The following is a 24,180-nucleotide window of genomic DNA, read 5'->3' as shown; positions in this document are numbered from 1 at the left end:
GCTGTTGGGTTGGCGGTTGAGGGCCCTCTGGATCTGCCGGTCGTTATAGCCATTGCGCTTGAAGATGTTCTTAAGGAACTCCAACTCTGCACGTAGACTCTCTTGATCGCACAGAGCTCTGGCCCTATGTACCAGTGTGGACAGAGCTGCCTGTTTACTGGAAGGGTGATGATGGGACTTGGCGTTAAGATACAGGTTTGTGTGTGTGGGTTTGCGGTATACTGTATGGCCTAGAGAGCCGTCGGGTCTCTTGTAAATATCTATGTCTAGGAAGGGGAGGTGGCCTTCACTTTCGGTTTCCATGGTGAACTGAATGCATGGGTTGATACTGTTTAAGTGGTTCAGGAAACCCTTCAGGTTGTCAGGTCCGTGGGGCCAGATGACGAAGGTGTCGTCCACATATCGAAACCAGCAACGGGGCTTGAGTGGGGCCAAATCCAGCGCTCTCTCCTCGAAGTATTTCATGTAGAAGTTGGCGATGACTGGAGATAGTGGAGAGCCCATGGCTACACCGTCAGTCTGTTCGTAGAACTGGCCATTGAAGCTGAAGTAGGATGTGGTTAGGACATGGCGAAACAGTCTCAAAACATCTTCGGCGAAGTTTCCTTCTAGTAGATCCATAGTGTCCTTGATAGGCACTTTGGTGAAAAGCGATACCAAAGTGCCTATCAAGGACACTTGATGTAGTAGTATGTCCCTGTGAACTCTGATCTGCAACCAGGCCGCAAGACCAGTATGTAATTCTGCTCTTGCAGCCATCAATACAATTTTGCAAGTCAATGGGAAAGAGTGGTGGGAACATGTATGACATATTGTCACATAAGAGTGACTGTGGGCAGGGTTTGGATTGGTAATTGGGTTTATTGACCACTTACAGATCTTAATTACAAGTAACTATGGTGCCATTGCTGAATCACGCATACAACAATTCACTGCAGCACATGCTAAGTCTTTTCACTCTGCTATATCTTCACCATTTGTTATCTGGTAATGGCTTCCAGTGGCAGACATTCCTTTTATACTCTGGATTCCCGAACTATCTGTGTTCCTCAGCCGACAGTGACTGAACTGCAATAGTCCTCTGACTGCTCACCACCAAACTCGCTTTACTCCACTGCACTCACCAACTGAACTCAACTGAGTCTGCCAAATCATATAGCCTCAGAGTGGACCACACAGAAAATGCTTCTAACAGTACTTCCATTGCGTGTGGCCCACTGCCTAGGAGCAGCTGTTGTCTCATTTGTTTTCAGTCATTGCCTAGCAGCGGGTCTGTATGCCACAATGTAAACAGTGTCCCAGTCCTAGTTTTTGTAATGGCATGGTATGTTGAAGGACAGTTTTGGATAATTTGAAGACAGCCCGTGCAGTGTGTGCTTCCAGTATAATAGAACAGGGATATACAAAGGGCAGGCAGTTTAACTGCCATCGCATGCAGAAGGGTCAGTAGTAGAGCAAAGCAGAGTCATTAGTAAGGAATGAAGGTGCCATCACATCATGCCAAGAATATTGTATCATGGACAAGTTTGGAATGAGTATGAGCCCATTGGCTAGTGCCAAGACTGTACTTTCTCCTTTCTAAACTCCCTTCCTGTATGTACCATATCTTTAATCTCCCCTCCCTCCCTTTCATGACATTTACCTTGAAGAAGGCATCTACATGGTTTGCTGAAGATACATCCCAAGAGTCCAAAAGCCAAACTTATATGTTAGGCACCGACTGTGGAAATGTGAACACGAACCCAGATGAAGAACGCATACTTCATCAAGGCTTGCATAATGCAGTTTTGTGTTGAAATATACTGTTGCGATAAGCACTAATTGTACATGAGGTGGTGCCCAAATATTATCTGTGTTGTCACGTATAAGGGGTTAGCATGACTAATAATAATGGGATCTGGGTTAGATGAATGGAGATTTATTGGACACTCACAAGTCGTAACTACAAATAATTATAATGCTCTTAAAGATTACTGTAACTATAGCACACAAAATAAAGTCTTCAACGTCTGGTTACAATTTGTTGCTTGGTAACAAATCTTGTGTGGATAACACTCGAGTATTGAACTTCCTTCTGAGCTCCCTCACCAGTTAATCTCTGACTCATTTGAATTCGTGAATGAACTTCCTTTTATAACTGCCAGAGAACTGAATAGAGATCACCGTCTCCAGGGTTCCATTACTGTACTTCATGAATGTGTTGTCTCAGAAACCATGTGTCAATTCTGAAGGAACTGTTTCTTTTCTAAGAGTTTACAACTTTCAGTTTCCGTATCCGTGGAGGCCGTGTTTCATAATCAGTTGGTTTCCAGGAAGCAGTCTGAGGCAATGTGTTTGCCCATTTGTTCCTAGAAACGGCCCACATGTTGCAGTATGTAACTGGGCTAAGCAGGGCAGTATTTGTTGTTATATTTCCATGGAAACCAAACGCAAAACTAATCTATGTAGCTGCAGTAGGATTGGAATGTGGCAGTAGTAAACAGCTGTGTTTTGGTTAGCATTACACTAATGACCTTTGCCGAAAAAAGATACCTCTAGGCTGTTATCACACTTGAGGGGAAGAGGAATGCATATAGGGTTTTGGTGGGAAAGCCAGAAGGAAAGAGACAAGTAGGAAGACCTAGACATAGGTGGAATATACTGTTAAAATGTATCTTAAAGAGATATGGTGGGGTTGTGTGGACTGTATTGACAGTGGAGGGCTCTTGTGAATATGGCCATGAATGTTCAGGTTCCATAAAATTTTTGGGAAATTCTTGAGTAGCTGCAAAACTGGCAGCTGCTCAAGAAGGGCTCAGTTCCATGGAGTCAGTTACGACTGTTGGTGTGCTTGTCCTATGACGCTGTCTTTCCAGAATTTTTAGCAATTCATAGGTTGCATATGCAGTGACATCATGATCTCACAGTGTCTGAAGGGCTGTATTGTGGGCATGTCAAACTCCTTACTGCGTGTAATGTTTCAGGCAGGCCCGAATAATGACTTGGGTTACTAACATTTGCAGATAGCACAGGAGCTCAAATTGATACATAGCTTACATTTGTTTACTGTAACAGATAACAGATTCTTGACACCTGTTGGCTTAGCAGTCATGTTTTTTATTGTGAAAATGCTGAGTTCAAATATTGGCCCAGAAACAGATTCTGATGACAGTCTTTTTTTGTGTGTGTTTTTCCTCAGTACCCTATATCAGGCCATGACCACCTGTTTACAGCATATCCAGTTCATTGTTCACTCATCCGGCTACAGTTGGATGCTGTGTAGTGTGAGCTATTGAAATGTTGTTACGTGAACCAAGAATAAATTAATATAATAAACATTTTTGAGATTTGAAAGATTTGAGGTTCTCACAGTCGTGCTTATGAAGAGTACGTGCCTTCTGGGGTATAGCGCTATGTAGGGACTGAGGTTCTCACAGTGGTGCTTATGAAGAGTACCTGCCTTCTGGGGTATAGCGCTATGTAGGGACTGAGGTTCTCACAGTGGTGCTTATGAAGAGTATGTGCCTTCTGGGGTATAGCGCTATGTAGGGACTGAGGTTCTCACAGTGGTGGTTATGAAGAGTACCTGCCTTCTGGGATATAGCGCTATGTAGGGACTGAGGTTCTCACGGTGGTTATGAAGAGTACCTGCCTTCTGGGATATAGCGCTATGTAGGGACTGAGGTTCTCACAGTGATGGTTATGAAGAGTACCTGCCTTCTGGGATATAGTTCGTGGAAAGTCAGCCTCCGTCTTCAGGGTTGAATAAGCTGAGCAAGATACCAGTGTGGAAGCAGCTAGGAAGCAGCTTGCCACTTGCTTTCGTACTGGTATATCGCTCAGTTTATTTGACCCTTAAGATGGAGGTGATGTGCTCCAGTGAAACTTTGGTTAACTTGCAGTGGACTGCACACCGTTAATGTCCCAGGAGAGAGTACTCATCCTCCTTGAGATTTGATTGAATTGATCTCGTCTTCAGATGTGGCAGCTGTGTTTCTGGATCATATTCATAAACCCTGGTTTAGTCACCAGTGATGATCTTTGGCAAGAAATATGGATCAACTTCAAGTCATTGCAAGATCATGTGTGATGAACACAAAGTAGATCTTCCTTTCATTTGTTCATGAACAGATGAGAAACACATTCAGTGAAAAAGCATCATGTATGTAGCTCTTCCAATAATACTTGTTGGCTGCTTCCTTGAGAAATATTAATTTTGTGCACAAATCTTGGATAATGAGTTAAATTGTGATTAATTAACTCCTGAATATTTTAAAGGTCTTCTCATACATTCTGCATATTGATGGTCATTCAAATTGTTCACCATGTTCGAAATTTTTGTCTGGATCTTGAACATCACATGTATGCATGTGGGTTTGATATAGCATCTTGTACAAAGGCTCTTTGTGACATGTTGTGTGGTTCAGAAGTTGTTTTTACCAAGCATGAAACAAAATTTTATGTGACCTCCTCATTCTCTTATACCACTGACATTGAGCAGTTGCAGAACGTGTTGCATACATCCTCACCCAAGGCCTTCACGTACCTGATTGTCACTGCGCAGACCAGTTGTGAAAGTACTCTCTTACTGCCACTTTGTACTGTTCACAATGGTGTTGTTATGGGAGAATTCTTGTAATTTTTGCCTACCAGGGTGTGAAGGCTCTTGCTGTTGAGTTCTAGGTAAAGCCGTTGTGCGCTCATGTAATTACCCGATTTTTTTCTGTCATGAATATATTTTGGAAGTGATTATTCTTTGGGCATCAGCAAACTTATCTCAACAGTCTTCTATGGACTGGACTTTTGAGATATTTGCGATTCTCATAATCATGACTGTGAAAACTACTGCACCTTGTGTGACTCATTTTTGAGGGTACATCACACCTTCAGCAGGCAACCTTATGGAGGACGAGATCTCCAGTATGGTAAATGGGTTTCCCGTCACATGCAGAATCTGTCGATGTTCTGATGACAGGATGATCTGTCTCTCTCTCCGGTGATGTTGCACCCTCAAAGATGGTTTAGACACAGCATATCTTCTGGGCTATGATTTTATATAGTCTGGTGGATTCAAGTGATGTGCTGCCTCCATCTTCAGGGCAGAATAATAAAAGAGGAGATGGAGTCCACTTGTTCCTCCAGACCAGCCGTGTCAAACGTGCGGCCCCCGTAGCCACAAAGTGCGGCTCCTCAACTTTTAGAGCTAATTGATATTAAAATCAGTATTAAAATTTTAGTAGAAATATTTTTTGTAAAGACAATTTTCCAACAGACCAGAAGACAAGAAGTCTCACGCAGACATAAATTAGCAGGCTGCAGGAAAAGTATTCTGAGAATTGCAGAAGTGTTTGTCCAACTAACGGTTTGTAAAGTTCGTAAAGAACAAACTGTTGTATTTCAGAAGGTTAATGCACTAAAATCCGCACAGCCTCACCACCCCAAGTATTTCCAAGAATCCCTTTTGGAGGCATAGTAAGAATGCAAGGAGGGTGGCAACTGACAGACAAGTGCAAGGGATTTCTACCTTCAAAACTAGCTTGCAACCCCCAGCCATTGTTTCATGGGCTGCTAGCAAACTCTCACTTTTATGACCATTGAGACAAGATACACCTTCCTACTAGACCAGTAGTCTCTTGTACGTGTACATTGTCATTTAGTTCATTTTCACACAGCGACAGGTGCTGATGTTACATTGTGATGAACATATAAAGGTTATAATTAAACATTAAATTATCAACTACGAGTATCAAAATCTAATATATATTTCTATTTTGAAGTGCTGCCCTGGACTATTATTTATAGGGCTGAGGTGGTCCTCTGTACAAGTTGAGTTTGACATGCCTGCTCCAGACCATTGGTTACAGTCTGCCACACAACATGGTCACTTGTTCACTCATTTCCATCTCCAGTGCAACACAAACTGATTACAGTCTTACCTTTATTTTAAAATGTCATTAAGATCACATTTAATTGCAACATGATCCAGCCTTACTAATTGAAACTGCCGCCTTACACTGGTTCGTGTATCAGTGCATCCCATTCTATTGCATATTGTCATTTGCACTGAAATGTGTTTGTTTGGGAATGAATACTCTCTTTTGCTCCATATTATTTTCATTTTGCGGCATCCATGTTATGCCCCCTTTATGTGTAGTTTTCGCTAGTCGGTTGTATATCCCTTGTAGTGTGAACGACAATGTGCAATAGCATGGGATGCATTGACGTACGAACTGGTACAGTGTGGCAGTTTCATTTAATGAACATTTGCTTGAGTTGGCCTTGTTGCAATTAAATGTGATCTTATTGACATTTTAAAATAAGGAGAGACTGAATCATTTGTGTGGCATTTGGGATGGAAATGAGTGAATGAGTGATAGATCAATGCAGCAGGATGCTGAAATATGTTACAGAACATGGTGTCACATCACAGAAAACAGTAAATCATCTTATTCACAGACAAATTTGTTGCCCTTGATATAGGTGAATATTTGTGGTGTTCATGGCATTGAATTCAGAGGTGCCATCTAGTGTAGCCAGTCTTCTGATCAGTCAGTGGTCATAGTGCCCAGCATTTTTCAGCCATTTATGTCCATCTTCAGGAGTGTAGAGATGATTGTAAAGTGCAACTGTACATTACTTGTTAAAGAACAAGATAGCTGTGAAGAGTAACAAACTTTTACTAAAGTTGAGTCATTAAAATTGTCTTGCATTTTTTGGTTGTAAAGGGTCATCTTCAGAGGGTTGTGTAATAAAAGGAGATTGCTTGTCTTAAAAATTACAGTATACAGTAAGTTGTTGCTTAAAGTTTTTGTTATCATGTTGATACTGTTTTCATACTTAGGCACTACATAGCATCATGTTAGCTTGTTAGTATGTCATTCATCCCACAGTTTAAGAAAACGGTCGAAGGGGAGGTTTACTCATCCAAACACATCTTCAGTTTTGATGAGGCACAATAGATCACTGTGGTCACGGTGCAAGGGCCAAGAAGGCCCACCCCTTATACATTCATTGATGAGACCAGACTGTCGGCCACCACTAGCTTTCTTCATATCATAATAAATGTTAAATAAAAATTGCACATATTTATAGCCAAGAATATATGAAAAGAAAGCTGAGGAACATAACCTACTTCTTGTGATAAAAATGGATCCGCTTAATGTCTTTACAAGAACATACCTATGATGATAAGTGAGGACTTAATGTGTACATTTTGTCTGATTGCATGAAGATGCTCAGGATTGGTTGTAACTGCTGTTTCTTCAGGAATGTGTTAGGTTTTTTTTATACTGGGTGTTTCACGACTTTAGGACATAACTGCAGGAGGTGATTTCCTAGGTCTTTGTGATCAAAAAAGTTCATGTAAACATTTTGGACGGTTACAGAGTTATGACCGTTTTAAACTCAGAATATAAGGTGACAATTACCAACAATAAACGGAACAAAATAATAAACCAGCATAATACAAGATACATTTAAAGTATGAATGTAAAGTTAACTTCGTGAAATTGCCTTTAATTTGAATTGATTGGTGCTTAAAGCTGATTTTCGAAAATGCCACCACTGGCCGCAACACAGGCTGCCGCTCGGTTGTGAACTGCGCAGGTAGCACATAGCAGCTTTAACTGGCTGTTTCTTATGTGGTCAGCGGTGTCCAGAATGCGACCAAGCAAAGCATCTCGCGTTGCCACCTTCACATTGTAAACCAGTTCTTTCTTTCATGCCCACACACAATAATCCAGTGGGCTTATTAAGTCTGGAGACCTGGCTGGCAATTCTTCACGTACTCGTGTGTGGACTGTGGTGTACCATATGAACAATGCCTTCTTCATTGACGCCTTCATTAACACCACACTCGGCTTCAATACGAACGCTGGGAAGTCTGCCGGTATCTCGCAGTGCCTGGTAGACTCCAGTAAACACTCTCCAGTTTGGTATTCTACGATTTGGAAACCGTTGCTGATATTCAGCTATGGCAAGAACTGAGTTACCATCACAAAACCCGTACACATAAATCATATCTGCATACTCCTCAAATGAAAATGTAAATGGCATTGTGAACACAACAGACGCACCGAGATGAGAACTGTTCTGAACACTGGTAGCCGCCACACTAGCCATGGCCTTACATACAACCCACCATGCCTTAGGTACCTCTCAAGTGTGGAGATAACGAGAACGCTCTGTCTTTAGCTGGCTAAAAATAGCGACCTGCCAGATAGACGCGGTTCACATGAGGGCGTGTACAGGAATGAAAAAAAAAACGGTCATAACTCTGTAACCGTCAAAAATTGGACACATGTTTATATGAACTTTTTTGACCACAAAGACCTAGGAAATCACCTCCTGCAGTTATGCCCTAAAGTCGTGAAACACCCTGTATGTGCATCGTATGAAGTGTGGAGTGTAATTTTTAAGACTCGATGTAATTTTATTTGTACGTAGAAGCAATCGCCTTTATTAACCAAGCCCCAGAATATTGTCCCATGGGACCAATAATGTAAGGCAATTTTCTGAACTTAAATTTAGTAAAAGTTTGTTGTACCTGAAGGTTGAGATGTCTCATGGTAGAATAATATTATGTATTTGTTTTACATAAATTATTTGAAGCCTGTTCACAAAGCTATGCTCTTAAAGTCAGCATAGTACAGGTGATGGTGATGAAGCGAGAAAGCTTTATGTTTGACATTTTTGTGCCATTTCCTAACTTATCTTCCGTAATGTCATTAGGCCTTTCTGTTTTGGTGGTGCTGAGCTGACTCTTAGGCCACAGGTGTCTTGAAACTTGTTGGGCATTGTGATCATTTGTTTGTTAAATGTGTAGGTGCCATAAATTGTACCTCTGAATTCAGTATCATCAGTGCATCACTCATGTTCATCTCTGTCAACCTGAGTACAAGGGTGTTTGTTTCTGATTAATGGTGATATGAAGTTGAGGTTTCTGCTTGCTTGCAACTTAGGAATGACTGTGAAGGTGCTTGCATAGATGGTGGTGGTTAGAGGGATGGTGATGGTGGTTTCTTTAAATTAGTAATGGGCTGACATTTTGGCAGAACAAAAGGCATATGTTGTTAGTACAATAGCAGTTATGTCATCAGAGTGTTTCATTCTTCCGTCAGGACAATGAAATTGGTATCAAAATACACATTACATTTTAGATAGCACTTGTTTAATGGTTCTGAAGTAATTATTGTCCATTGTAGTTGCTGAGTTGTATTGAATATGTGCTGCATCTTTATACATGTGTGTAAAGTTAACCCTTTGATGACATTGCCCAGGATGTCCTGGGCTATTGCAGGCCTTATCACATCACTGCGCCCAAGATATCTTGACATGTAACTGACATAATTTTTTCAGTTTTTTTCTGAGATTTGTATAATCAGTGGCAAGTTGTGTGCATTCTGCTGCTTTTTATAAAGGCATGGAAGTAATTGTGTGTTTCTTCCTGTGATGATGGTCTGTGAACTGAGAAATGCTGTGCAGTCAAAGCGTTAAAAAATTTATGTTGGACATACTTCAGTACCATTGAGGTCCTTGGTCCTTACCATGTGTTGATTGTCATTTTTGCCCCCATAATTGTGATTGTCAGTACTAAACACAGACTTGCATCTTCTCATAAATCTCCCTTCACTGTATTGTTAATTACCTGTCCTGGTGTATTTACTTGTACATTCCTGTAGAAGCATTTTCAAACATAATTTTGATGGTGAAATTTGGAAAACTTAACGTATGAGATTTGAGGTTCTCACACTGATGAATGTTAAGATTGTGGCCTTCTGGATATGGCACTGTTTGGTTAAAAAAAAAAAGAACCAGTGTTTTGCAGAATCTGCTGTATCCTACAGTGAAAATGGTGCTAACAGATCCCTCTGAAACATTGCTGTAACTGATGCAAAGTGCAATGGCACTTGTACCCATGCATGTTGTTGTGCTGGAGGAAAGTTGGATAGGCATAATGTTTTGAAAGTGATTGGTGGGATTTGGCCATCAACACAACAGTAAAAACAAACCAGTGTAACTGCTCCCATTGTAACCAGGAACAGATATGACATAAATGTTAGCACAGAAGGAATACACAATACACAGTAAGGAAAAAAAGAAAAAAAGAAAATCACAGTGAAATACCCAAAAAGATGAGTGAGAACAGACTAAAAGCTAATAACATTATCGTGAATAGTTTCTATAACATCTAGTACAACAGTGAACCCAGGTCGAAAGACAACTTACAATGCAGGACAAAAACACAGAAATAACATAGAATTTTGCATTCAGTGATGAGGGAATTTTAAATAATTTAAATTTAATTCTAAATTTTGAAAAAATTTAAAATTATAAAGATTCTTGCAACTTTGTGACGGTTGCTTGTATAATATGATTTTGGTGAGTAGCAGTAATTTTTTTCTCTATGGTTCTTTTGGACCTTGGTCGCTTTTTTTTTTTTTTTGGTCCTTAATTAGTGAGTAGGATTCCTTGGACAAGGGGATCAGCCCATTACAATGCCACTATCTACACATGACAGCACAAACACATTAAATGCACACAGACATCCATGCCTCGAGTGGGATTCGAACCCATGATCCCAGTGTTCAAGTGGGTGGAGACGATTCATGCCTTAAACTGCGCTGGCTCCGTGATTGGCAAGTGGCACTAATATTGATCCATATTAGGGCAGTTCAATAACAAGAGGCATATTTGATGGTACTGCCTGAATAGGTCCCAAATGCAGACCAAAACATGTGGCAACTACCAAATGAAACCACTGTGAGCAGTTCAGTTGGTTTATTTTCATTGCTGTGTTGACAGCCAAGTACCTTCGATGATACAGAACAGGATGCAAACAATGAAGGTTATGTAAGTGACTGCTCTCGTGCTTTCCAAATCAGTTTCTTACTAGAAGTTGTTGAGCTGATGGGTCAGTAGACCACTGTGTAAGTGCTATTGTGTTTTACATCAGATTAACCACTCTACCACTCCAGGGACATATACCAGAAGGCCTTAATCTGCAGCGTACATAGAATTTAAGATTTTATGGGGGAGTAATTTTTCAGCAGGTCTTTGTCTAGGATTGGACGGTCACCCTATTCCCCATCAGCCTCCTGGCTGCTCTAGTAACGTAGGTTATTTATTGTATCGACAGCTCCATGGGAGTAGGAGATGGGCTACCAGTGCGCTCAGCCAAAGGCCATATCAAGTCTGCGTCCATCTCTACAGCGGGAAGAGCTGAGCACCCAGCCCTAGAAACCCCTATAGACCCTCTAAGACAAAGGTAGTATGCAGTGTAAACTGATTGGCCACATCTCCAACATTCAAATGTGATGATGCACAGAAAAGTAGAAAACAACGTATAGAAGTTTTTTTTAATTATTTGTTGTCAACGTGACATTTCCAGCTTTTACCCTCCAGGTAGTTCTTTTTAATGACATATGGAGCTTGTTCAAATGAAACTCATTTTGGGATTGCTCTTGATGGAGTAGAAGTCATTGTTCCCCATGCACATTGAAGGGAGGCATCCCATTGGCACACCAGCTGATGAATTCTCTCTATGCAAAGAACTCCCTTGACTGCTGGACCAGCTGCACCGCCACAACCATGACACCCCCATACAGCCCAAGTCTACATCGTGTTAGCACTTTCTTGAGGGATCCGAACACACAGGACTGGGCTGTATGCACTCCTAGTGTGTGGAGCGCACCTTGTCATGGGCAGTGTGGACTAAAGGGAAATGTGCATTGCCGTGCAAGACAGTGGCACCCCTTGTCAGTGTTACTGGATGCTCTTCCTCTAGATGGCAGTACAGAGGTCTAGGAAAGGCGCTTTTTAATACAGCTGTATGCCTCGGTGATGATATCTTGACTTCAATGCTAGCAGCAGCAACCCGTTCAGACAGATCTAACACCTGCATTTAGCAATTAACACTTGCACGTTTTCTGTGGCATGCCTGTTCTGTTGCGCAGCTTGCAGTCTGCTACTGGTGTGTCACACCCACATGATGATCTGTGACTGGCCATATTCTATAGCAGTGCTGTGAATGGGTTTTATTTGAACAACTTCCATGGTATGTGCTCTGCACTTTTGTACCCAGATGAACTGTCTTTGCATCATTCCATATTCAGTGAATACAAAACTGCTGTAGAAAAGGATCAATGTAGTCATTGCACACTGTGTCGTATACTTCCATTCGTCAGTGCTAGTGTAGTTGCATACACTGCTAGCCCATAGAAATGAAAAGGTTAATGGATTGACATTGTTAATTACAGATACTTCTTAGTTCTTTCACAGCCGTTTCATTAGCTGCATTGATTCTTTTTATTTGCAAAGTGTCAGTTCTTGTGAAGGTTCTTTTTAGACTTCACTTCCCGGAGGGGTTACTGTTATTTGTTCTTATTTCCATGTGCAAGTAAGTGAAGAACGGTTGCATGTATAACTGATGGCATTTTCCCTGCCCTCCCTCCTTGCATGTTGACCAGCGTGCGCCAGAGGAGGAACAGTGAATGGCTGCTTGGCCATGTCTGAGCTGTGTCTGTTGTTGCATGTTCTTGTTTTCTGCTGACAAGTACTCAAGCCTAATGATTCTCTAACGGTTTATGATGACAGCTAACTTATGAATACTGTGTCACACACCATCCATTGTCTGTTGTACATTTAATATAGAGCACAGTACAGTTGTACTTTTTAAACCAGTTGTAAAGGGTTTTGATGATGGTATGTTACTTGCTTTGTGGACTTGCCTTTCATCTGATATTGTTAAAACACAGCTTTTCAGGAGTTGTATCTACTTTTGCCGTCATGTCATGAGTGACAGAGTAAATTGACCAGAGTAAGCAGGACTCCCTTACCTGAGGACATAAGCATGTCCCAGCTCCAGATATGTTATGCTCTTTGTTTTGTAGCATTTCACAGTGGACAAAGTTTAGAAGACAAGTGAGGGTGCGGTTACCTCTTATACATGCTTCCATTATCCTCATTTACGCTTCCCTGCTTTTTTTTAGCTTGTGAGGAGTGTCAGTTACCTATCTGCAGCCATAGTAGAAGCTGCCACGTGTGTCCAGTGAGATGCATGTGCAGTTTCCCTGGCTGGCCCCACCATTGTGATTCAGTTATGTTGTTTCCTACCCCTGCTCCTCTGTCTTCAGCATTCATTCAGTGTGTTCTCCATTTGACATGTTTTTGATGTAGATGGCGATTTTCAGGAGTGCAGCTTCCAAGCATAATGAGTCCCCCACAGCGCTGAACGGTACAGTATGATAAACCCCAGACCGTGGACAGTGTCTGACATAATGTTTGTATAATACCCAGATGTAGCCAAAGCTTGGAAACTAATAATTCATATACCACTTTAAAGTTTCTGTTCAGTAAACTTTTTAAAATTTCATTGAATGTTTTCATTTCTGATTTTGAACCTGTTTTAGGGGTGATGGCACCACCTAGAAGAGGGTTAATTTAAAACATTTCATTTTGGGAAATTATGGAATGATACAGTACCCGTTTATATGGACATGTACTGTAAGTATTGACAAGGACCATGGGTTTCTCAAACTGTCAGTTGTATACTCCCAGACCACTCCAAGTTGTAGTAAGTCAGTGACATTTAATAAAGTTGCAATCAGAAATTATAGCTCCAGATGCTTGAAATGTTTGGCAATCTTTTTATGACTGCTGGAACATTTTACAGCTTTCTGTGGGTGTGGAGGGACTGAAAAGTTTTTTAGGTTCCTGCTGTCACCATGCAACCTGATTGGGACCTGCAACAGTGCGCAGAACGGCACTTCTTGCAAACAGAGTGGAAGAGTTATGTAAATTAGTGTATTATTTGAGGAGGAGGAGGTGGTATGACAGAGTTTGAGATCCTGTGAGGTATTTACTTTGCCTGTATGGTGGAGAGAGTAAGGTTTCTGGAAATATCATCTGCTGGTACTGTCATCCGAAAACAGGATTGATGTTGATTGTACCATCATGGAAACCTGAAATCAGCTATTGCATTTTCATGTGGTCATTCATATGTACCATGTTGCTGACAGTATTGAAGGTATTGAAGTGACATGCTGGCTGTACCGATTCCTCTTGAATGGTTCTGAATCTCTTCTGAACATCTTGTGAATATGAAGACCACTGCCTCCTCGGTTGTGATACGGAGTTTTGTAGAAGTTTACCCACATTTCCTTCAGGGCTGAAGAGTGAGCCAAGCAAGCAACCAGCAGCAGAATAACTATGTTTGCTTCTTCCTTGCACAGCTTATCTTTGATTCTGAACATATAGGCTGCATATTTCCCTGAAATATCAGTAAACTTGCACTGGACTGCAGAGTGTCACATCACAGGCACCACCATGAGAAGCTCACTCACAGCATTTGTAAATGTGTTTGTATGTTATAAGCAATATTCTGTGGGAAGAGTGAATAGCGTTTAATGCATGTGGTAGGCAGGTTCCCACAGGGGTTGAGATTCAGATTAGGGTGTTCTGGGATGCATGATGCTGTGTAGTTTGGTAGATAGGCACCAGCTTTTCAGAAGCCTCCTGCCTAGATGAAGGAGCTGGGATAGCATAGTCAGTATAGGGACAGGCTACTGGCTGGACGGCTTAGGGATCAAAGTTTGAGTCCTGGTGTGGTCAAGAATTTTCTCTTCTCCACATCGTCCAGACCGTTCCTGGGGTCCACCTAACTTCCTATCCAGTGGGTACCATTGGCACTTTCCCTGGGGGTAAAACAGCTAAGTAGTGAAGCTGACCACTCGCCTCCATCTAGTGCCAAGGTCAAGAAAATGTGGATCTGCGGATCTGCACATCCACTCCCCTGTATACCTTCATGGCCTAGTGCTTAATTAGTTAAGCACGGAGGGAACTTCACCTTTTACCTTACCTGCCTAGATGATGTGTTACATGCATCACTTCTTGGGTTCAGTACTGCTCTTTCAAATGTGTAGTGTTGAAGTATGTTTGAAAATCACTTGTTACGAAGAGATCAGTAGTTGGGATCTCTCAAATGTGGCACTGCATTAAGCAAGTATGAGTTCATTTTGCTTTTGCCATTTTCTGCCTTGGATGCTAGATGTTTATGTTCACTGTTGTTCATTTGTCCAGCAATCATAGTACAAATTGCATACATCAACGTTAACAGTGCCTTCCTGTGTATTTCCTTTGTTGTTTACCCCCAAATTAAAGATCTGAGGTAGCACAAATTTAGTGACTAGCTATGGGCTGGATGGCAGGGGGTTGGAATTTGAATCCTGATAGGGGCAAGATTTCTCTCCTATCCTTGTCATCCAGACCAGTTCTCTGGCCTACCCAGCCTCTTATCCAGTGGGTACCAGTAGCTCTTTCTATGGGGTAAAGCAGTCAGGGCATGAAGCTGACCACTCACCTCCACTTCCCCATATGCCTCTGTGTCATAATGATTAAGAAGTTAACCACAAGGGACAGCTTAACCTTAGTTACCCAAAAGTATGTTTTATTCAGTTATTTTGATACCATGCTCTATTAGCCAAGTGCCGTTCAGAAAATTCTGGTCCCAGTCTAGTCTGAAGGGTTTGACCTGTACATTTGAATGAAAGCTCTTTCCTTTTCCATACATAGCCTTAAAGACCAAGGCATTGTCACAAAACAAAAGCTTCGTTGGATTCTTTGAAAAGCATAATAGGATTTTTTTTCAGGTAAAGATGACAAGCAATTTAACAAATTTTTATTAGCTGTGTTAGCATTGATACATAATTATCAGTTCAGTCCTGAATATCCTGATTATAAGAAATTTTGACCTTCATTCCAGATGTTCCATTTCATAGATTATTTTGAATTTTGGTCCTAATTTATAACTTAAAAGTTGATAAGGCATAAATTGCCATGCATTGATCAGAGTTTGACTGAGTTAATTGAAGGAGGCAGTTAAAACATGTTCTGAAATCCACAGATTTATTCATTATGTTTGGAAGAATTGCTTGAACAGTGGATGGAGTCTGTTATTGTTCCTGCTTATAAGATGGGTGGTAAAACTGACAAGTAATTACTGAGGGATATCACTTTTGTCATCTCCATACAAAACTTTATCCATTATTCTTCCTTTGGGGTTAATTCTGTGGTTGGGAAAAATTAGTGGAGGTTATTAGTATGAAATTGTATGTGATAGATAAACTGCTGATCTGACATTCTACATTTGTCAGATGCCAGAGGAAGGACAAAATTGCAGCCAGAGAGTATATCACTTTATAGACTCTCAGAAAGTGTACGGCATTCTTACAAGACTTGGTATACCCACAGAATTAATTTGGTTACTTAGAATGTTTTTAAACAGAATATATGCTATGGTAGGAGATGTTACTGATAGATATATGAACGTGCTGTACATGGTCTGACAATAAAGTTCGTGAACTCATCACAGTAAAAGTGCTATATACAGGGTCCGGCAAATCGACCTCCCATATTTCAAAAGGCAGTTACAAACAAACAAAGAAAGATACAGAAAAAATACTTTTATTTGTGAACAACAAATACGATGCTATTTTACATTACTTGGTTTTAAAAATTATTTCAGGTAAATGGCGTCCTCCATTGTTCACGCAATTACGAAGTCTTTCCCGGAAGTTGTCCATAGTTCTTCGTGTCATTTCCGGTGGAATGGCAGCCACTGCCTGGGTGATTGCCTCCTTAAGTGCTTGCAGGGTTGTGGGGCGATGTTTGTACACTTGCGCCTTTAAGTGTCACCTTTAATCACAAGGCGATAAATCGGGTGACCTTGGGGGCCAGGCGATGTCTCCTCGCAAAGAGAGAAGACGTCCAGGAAACAACTCTCTCAGAATTGCTAAAGAACGCCGTGAAGTGTGAGCTGTGTCTCCATCTTGTTGGAACCAGGCTTGTCCTTCTTCATGGTCCCCAACAAACTGGTTTAACTTAGGTCGGAGGAAGGTCTCGATCATGTGACAGTAGCGATTCGAAGTAACCGTTACCGTTAGCCCATTTTCCTCGAAAAAATAAGGACCCCACACACCAAATTCAGCAACGGCGCACCAAACTGTCACACGAGGGCTGTGAAGTGGTCGTTGGTGAAGTTCCTGAGGGTTTTCTGCTGACCAGTAGCGGAAATTTTGTTTATTTACAGTACCTGACAAGTGGAAGTGGGCCTCATCAGATGAAATCAAAACAGCGCCAGAGGGAATGTTCTGAAGAATGTCCTCACACGCAGCTTTGCGAGTTTCAAAATCTCTCTCACTTAATTCTTGGGTAACCATCATTTTGTATGGGTGCATGTGTAGATTTCTGTGCAGGATTCTTCTTACACTCCTATCAGACAATCCCAGGGCAGCTGCATGTTTAAGTGCTGAACGCTTTGGAGATTGCTGGATGGACGCTCTCACACGCGCCACATTTTCCGGCGTTGTTACGGTCCGAGGTCGGCCAGGCGATTTCATTTTCAGTGCAGAACCTGTTGCTCTAAAGTTTTGATACCCAAACGTGAATAGTTTTTCTATCCAGAACAGGATTATGTCAGCCAATTTCGAACTGAATGCGAAATGCTCGCTGAGTAGTAATCACCGATTCACCATTATGAATATACTATTCCACAACAAACGCACGATGCTCACCGTGCCACGCCATTGTGACTACTGCAAATGGCACTTATACAGCTATCGATCGATACCCCCTCCGCCACAGTATCCCCACCACAACTCACACAGCGCCCTCTCCAAATATGGGAGGTCGATTTGCCGGACCCTGTACAACACTGCTGATTATAACTGTGGTCGCCTTTAAACTACTTGGGAAGCTGTGCACCGATGCCAGCGCCCTAGTCCACCCTTCAAGACAATTTTTGAACTGGTTGTGGGGAATGGCCTTTAGAGCTGCCATTGTATTACTCCTGATGTCATCAATGTTATGAAAATTCCTTCCTTTCAATATTTCCTTTATCTTTGGGAAGAGAAAAAAGTCAGTGGGGGCTAGATCTGGTGAATAGGAAGGGTGCTTCATCACAGTTATTTGTTTATTAGCTGAAGACTCCCTCGCATACATTATTCTATGGTTAGCTCCTTTGGGACCATTTTTGCGCACACCTTCCTCATGTCAAGATCTTCAGTTAAGATTTTCTTAACTGTTTTTCTGTCAACGTTCGCTTTCTCTGCTATGCACCTGAAAGACAGCCGATGATTTTTACACACAATTTGATGAACTTTTGCAGTGTTTTCTTCAGTCCTTGTTGCTGGCCGTCCTGATCTCTCTTCATCAATGACACTTTCTCTTCCCTCAGAAAAACGTCACCCACTTGTAAACTGCTGTTTTCTTCATAGCATTATCCCTGTAAACTTGCATTAACTTCTCTCTGATTTCGCTTCCACTCTTGACAAATTTAACCATAAATTTAATGTTCATTCTGACATTCTCATGATATCACACCAAAACACACTAAGACAATAACAGATGCCATTCAGAAAGAGCCTGCCATAGATCAACAACAACAACAACACAGTCGTGAAATGCTGATGTGCCAACGTTATAAACCCTGCTGAGGTTTCTGTCCACTGCTACCACAGCGAGCACATGGCAAGTTTGCGAACTTTATTGGCAGACCTCATATTCCAATCTAGCTTTTTACTGTTAGCCTGTTCACATGGAAGCAAGATGGATATAATAGACAGGCAAACAGTCAGCCAACTTGAGTGTGAATGTGGGTCTCTGTTCTAGTTGTGTGTGAGTTACAGGAGCTGCCATATTTTGACTTCACAGTTGTTGCTGAAATTAATGAAAGCTAGATTTCTGGATGTAATGCCATACAATCTCGTAGCTGGCACTAATGTTGCACAAGGAGATTGGTGTAACAGTAGCACTCACTGAGTCATAATCAAGGGGTTCTTGATTGAAATTTCATCCACAATGTTGGCAATCCTGACTGGAGGTTCTCACAGGTTTCCCCATTCCCTCCAGGCATATGCCAGGCTATTACCTAGAGTAGGCCATGACCACTTCCTTACCAGTTTGTCATTCATAATTATACTGTTCACTGCTGTGCAGCCTAGACACTGACAGCGCTGTAAAATATACCCAAAAGAAAATTGTTTTGTAGGAACTTGCTGTGTCATCTTCAGCCCAAGATGGAGGCAACAGGCATTTCCGAAACAATGTTGGTACCTGTCTGCCTGACTTCATGGCATTGTATGCCAGAAGTCCGTAAGCTCAGTATTGACAACTGTGAGAACCTGATATATATCGGCATTTAGGTGTTGATTTTCTGTGTGCTCATTGCTTCAGTTCTAGTTATTTTCATTTTTTTAAGGCTGCAGCCATGTCTGTGTAAATGAGATGGGCACATTCATGTGATGTTTTAGAGGGGAAAAAACTTCACAATTAAGTAACCCACCTAGGGTGGTCATATTGTGCTGTTCTTGGTACTGATTTCAGCTTGATATCTGACTACTATTACAGTTGGTACAGTGAAATTTTGAGCAGCAAAAGTAAAGTAACATACATTTTAAATGTTATAAAATAAATTTTGTCTGTTCAGTCTTGCATATAAATAGGAAGCAGTTTATTTTTAGTAAATTGAACGTTTTTGTCATAATGGTAAATGCTCCAGGCTTGTGCTAAGGAAGTAGAAGTTGTCCCCTTGCTTAACTAATTAAGCACTGTGCCATGAATATGCATGGGGGAGTGGATGTATAGATCCACATTTTCTTGACCTCAGCACTAGCTGGAGGCGGTGGTCAGCTTCACGCCCCGTCCGCTTTGTCTCCGTGGGAAAAGCCCTGGTACCCATTGGAAAAGAGGCTGGGTGGGCCCCAGAGCCATTCTGGACGACATGGACAAGAGAAAATTTTTTACCCTTCCAGGACTCAAAGTCCGACCCCTTGGTCGTCCACCCTGTAACGTTCTTAGTTTTAATGTAAGCTTGAATACTGGCCATTTTGTGGTATCCCCCATTCTCTTCAGGCAGATGCTGTGATAGTACTTTGATTAGGCTGCAGTTGCTTCTTGCAATCTGCTCTTCACCTGTTGTCCTGATGCTGTGTGCTCTAGACACTGACAGAATCGTAAAATAACTGATGGCAGAAGGCACAAGGTTATTCTGATATTCAGAAGGTTTAAGACTGGTCTTCCATCTGCTTCGATTTAGATTAATTTTTATAAAACATTCAGAATTACAGTATAAGCAGATCTCTTTCTGTGGATCAGTTTAGGATCTCTTTCGTGTTGCTTTATGTGGTATCCACAAAGTTTAAATTCGATCTTGTCAGTTGTTGAAACTTTGTAAACACTAGCCTTACAGAACAGGATTAGCAAATGATACAAGGGTTGGATAACAAGTAGTGGCAATACCTCAGTAGTTCTGAAATGACTTTATTACCTGAGGTAAACACACTTTCAGTATAGTCGCCCCCCCCCCATGTGTACCACCTTCTGCCAAATTTGTGGAAGGTGTCGTACACCAGCAGCGCGTCCATTTTTGTTGATGTCCAGCAGTGACTGCCCTACAGCACAAATAATCTCCTCTTGTGTGCTGTAATGTGTCCCTCGCAGTGGTTCTTTCATTTTGGCAAAGAGATAATCACACGGACTCGTATCTGGTGGGTATGGTGGATGTTGCAGTATTTCCCATCGCCAGTGGCGAAGGAGATCCTTGACAGTGTCAGCGGTATGATTCTTGCATTGTCATGAAGGATGATGGGGTTCATTGCCAACAAGTGTCATCGCTTTCTCCTGAGTGCTGGACAAAGATATTATGCAGGAAATTGCAGTAGTAGGCAGCGTTTACTGTCTGTGATTGAGGTACAGCTTGGTGCAGTATCACTCTACCAGTGTCATATGCCACATTGAACATCGCTTTCACATTACTCTGTGTAGGGCGCACTTTCTTTGGACAAGGAGAGCCAGAATGCTTGCATTCATTTGTTTGTTGCTTCAAGTGCGGTTCGTATGAGCTAGCCTAATTTCATCCAGAGTGACGATCCTTTCAAGGAAGTCGTCACCTTCCCTCTGGTACTGGTCCAATAAGTCCTGTGCAATTGCATAACGTTGCCATTGTTGCACCTCGGACATTGTATGGGGGTACCCAACGCACTGCAATTTTGTGGTATCCAAGAATATCGTGCAGAATGTGGAGCACGGTTTTGTGACATATGCCTACCTCAGCAGCTAACTCCTGCACAGCCCATCGACGATCGACATCCAGCAAAGAAACAAGAAGCTGAATTGTGTGGTTGTCAACATGGGGTCGTCCTGAATGGCATCCCTCCCTTCATGGAACAATTTCACCCATCGTGCCACTGTGCAATATGGCAAAGCAGCATCACCACATGCTTCTCGCAGTCCCTGATAACAGTTTTGTGCATTACGACCTCGTGCAACTTCAATTTTTATCCAGGAGCATTGTTCTTGATTCGTAAACATGTTGTTATGGTGCTTGAACTGGGCTCCTGCACTTCAAGATGACGCACAAGCAACTCAATGAAACATGGCCGTAACTACTCACTGCGCTACTTCAACTGAACTTCTGCTATCAGCTACAGATGGCACTAATGTCACCTTGATGCACATATTTCATGTTACTGCAGTGTTGCCACTACTTTTTATCCAACCCTTGTATTATAGCAATGACGCGATAATAGTGAATTTTCAGAATGAATATAGGTACACCACTCAGTTAAATCTCCAATAATGTAATCTGAAAGCTTGCATAATAACTTGCAAAGTAGTGTACTAATATGAATAGTGTGAGAACATCCAGTTTACAAAATGATTAATATTAAAATCAGTACTTCATTGATTCTGTTAGAGTTTACAGTTTGAGGTGCCAACAGTTTGCCTGCCTGATCCTACATTACAGCATCCCACTTTTGCTGTCATTCCTGTTGTATGTAACTCATCTGTTAACATCTTAATTATACCATTGCTACCCCTGCTAATTACTAGACATGCAAATTTATGCCTAGTTCGCTCTTGCTTTATCCCCTGTGTTTCTTTGTATTTAATGTCATTTTTTGTGCTACTCTTCCATCCTAGTGACCTCATAATAACTGTTTCTCTATTAATATTCCCAGTTTTGTCCCCCAAATTGCGTTCCTTCATACCTTGGTCAACGCCTTTGTTATATATATATATATATAGGACAAATCCCTTGTTCACTTTTCTTCCTGCTTCTGCTTAAATTGTCATATACGTGGTGCAATCCAAAAGTTCCAGAAATATATTAATAAAAACTGTTAACGTCTTACCTGGATCTTATTCTGCACCATCACCTTCAAAGTAGTCCCCTTGGGAGCGCGTACACCAATCCCAGCATTTCTGCCACTTTTGAAATACATCCTGGAAGTCTTTCTTTGTTAGGGTGTTTAGTACCATCTGCGTTGCTGCTTGAATCCTCAACTGTATCAAATCTTCGCCCCTTCAACTTGATTTTCATCTTGGGGAAGAGAAAGAAGTCGCATGGAGCTAAGTCTGGCGAGTACGGTGGATGGGGAACAACTGCCATCTTGTTTTTAGCCAAAAATTCCTTCACAATGTAAGCCGTATGCGGTCATGCGTTGTCATGGTGGAGTACCCAGTCATTCGTGCGCCACTTCTCTGGACGTTTTCGCATGTCCTCCCTCAAGCGCCATAGCACATCGCGATAGAACTCTTTATTGATTGTCTGACCAGGAGGGACGAACTTCTTATGAACAATCTCGTCAGTATGAAAAAACAGATCAACATGGACTTAATGTTGCTCTTGACTTGTCGAAATCTTTTTTGGCCGAGGTGAAGAAGGGCTCTTCCATTGCAACGATTGCTGCTTGCTTTCAGGGTTGTGGCCATAAACCCAACTGTCGTCATCATGACCTTTGAAAGACAGATTGGATCCTCTTGAAGCTGGTGTTGAAGTTCCCTGCAGACTTCCAAGCGATGCTGCTTCTGTTCATTTTGCAGCAGTCGTGGCACAAACTTCGCCGCAATCCTCCTCATGTTAGTTCCTCTGACAAAATTCGTTGACATGTACCATAACTTAGTCCCAAGGTGTTACAGAGGTCTTGGATGGTCAGTCTACGATCTTGCAGAATCAGATCCCTAACTTTCATGACGTTTTATGGTGTGCAAGTTGACGGCCCTCCTGAATGATCATCATCAGTCGATGTTCAGCCATTTTTGAAACGCTTATACCAGTCGTAAGTTTGTATCTGGCCTAAACTGCTTTCACCAAAAGCTTGCTTCAACATTTGGTGTGTTTCTGCAGCGGTTTTTCCAAGTTTAAAACAAAATTTTATAGAGACGCGCTGCTCTCTCGGGTCAGCCATCACAAAACCGCAAAATCACAGAAACACAACAATGGAAATATGTTCACCAACAATAAACCCAATCATTCAACTCGATGTTGCTTGCCACACTGATTCAAGAAGGGTGGGTGGGGAGACACCTAGCTGTATTTCGATATACTCATAACCATTCGTGCGAAAAATTCAAATTTCAGGAACTTTTGGATTGCACCACGTAGTTCTTTTATTGTCTGCTATTCTAGAAACTAAGAAACACATTGTTTTGGAAACTGGATCTGTTTCAGTCCTCAGGTTAGAGTGGAAGACGCCTACTCTTTTGGGTCTCTTAAAGAGAGCTAACCTCAATCACTGGACCCAACTGAGTAGATGTCTTCCCACCTCACCTGAGGCCAGAAACAGATCCAGTTTCTGAAACGTTGTTTTTTCTAGATTGTAGAATACCAGAGAATGGACAAAGCCCAAATCCCAGTAACGATCATCAGAACCCTTTCGAATACTGTTACATAGTGTTGATGAATTTCTGTATGTTATCATAGCTTCCATATTAACATTTAAAAAATATTGGAGCCAGGGTGATGTGTGAAGTGATGAGTGAGCCAGTAGCAAATGTGTGGAATGTTTCTTGTTGCTACTTGAGTAACCCCAGTCAGATTTGGACCTGTCACATCTGTTGATAAACCCTGTTCTATTATTTTAATGAACGAGAACAGAACTCTATACATGTCATTGTCTGATTATTAAAGCCATGCTTTATTATAGCTGTGTTTAACATTATTAAATGATTTGTTGATTTATGTTCAATAACCAGTTGTGTGAGCCTAACATACCTCTTTTTCAGACCAGACACCTCAGAATTGTCTTCCAGTTTAATGAACCCAGTCCTGAAATATAGAGGACAAGGGACAGTTCTAATTTTTAGCCTGTATCATGAATTGTATTGTTTATTTATTGATGTGAAGTGAGTAACAGTAAGTGT

The 24,180-nt window shown here is 41.5% G+C and overlaps 1 protein-coding gene across 12 annotated transcripts in view; it reads left to right on the top strand.

The window, feature by feature from the left end:
- Nucleotides 1-24,180, top strand: part of LOC111862903 (serine/threonine-protein kinase MARK2) — a 290,458-nt gene that overhangs the window by 241,931 nt on the left and 24,347 nt on the right. For 11 of the 12 annotated variants that reach the window (XM_023848731.2, XM_023848720.2, XM_023848725.2 and 8 more), the window contains one exon: nt 11,117-11,245. The exons of the other annotated variant lie outside the window; for it this stretch is intronic. In XM_023848731.2, the coding sequence (XP_023704499.1) occupies nt 11,117-11,245 (129 nt within the window). The remainder of the gene's footprint in view (nt 1-11,116; nt 11,246-24,180) is intronic. 12 annotated transcript variants of the gene reach the window in all.

Source organism: Cryptotermes secundus, unplaced genomic scaffold (genome assembly GCF_002891405.2).
Source record: "Cryptotermes secundus unplaced genomic scaffold, Csec_1.0 scaffold582, whole genome shotgun sequence".
NCBI lineage: Eukaryota > Metazoa > Arthropoda > Insecta > Blattodea > Kalotermitidae > Cryptotermes > Cryptotermes secundus.
The sequence above is the reverse complement of the archived record's forward strand: the minus strand, read 5'-3'. Positions and strand labels throughout refer to the sequence as shown.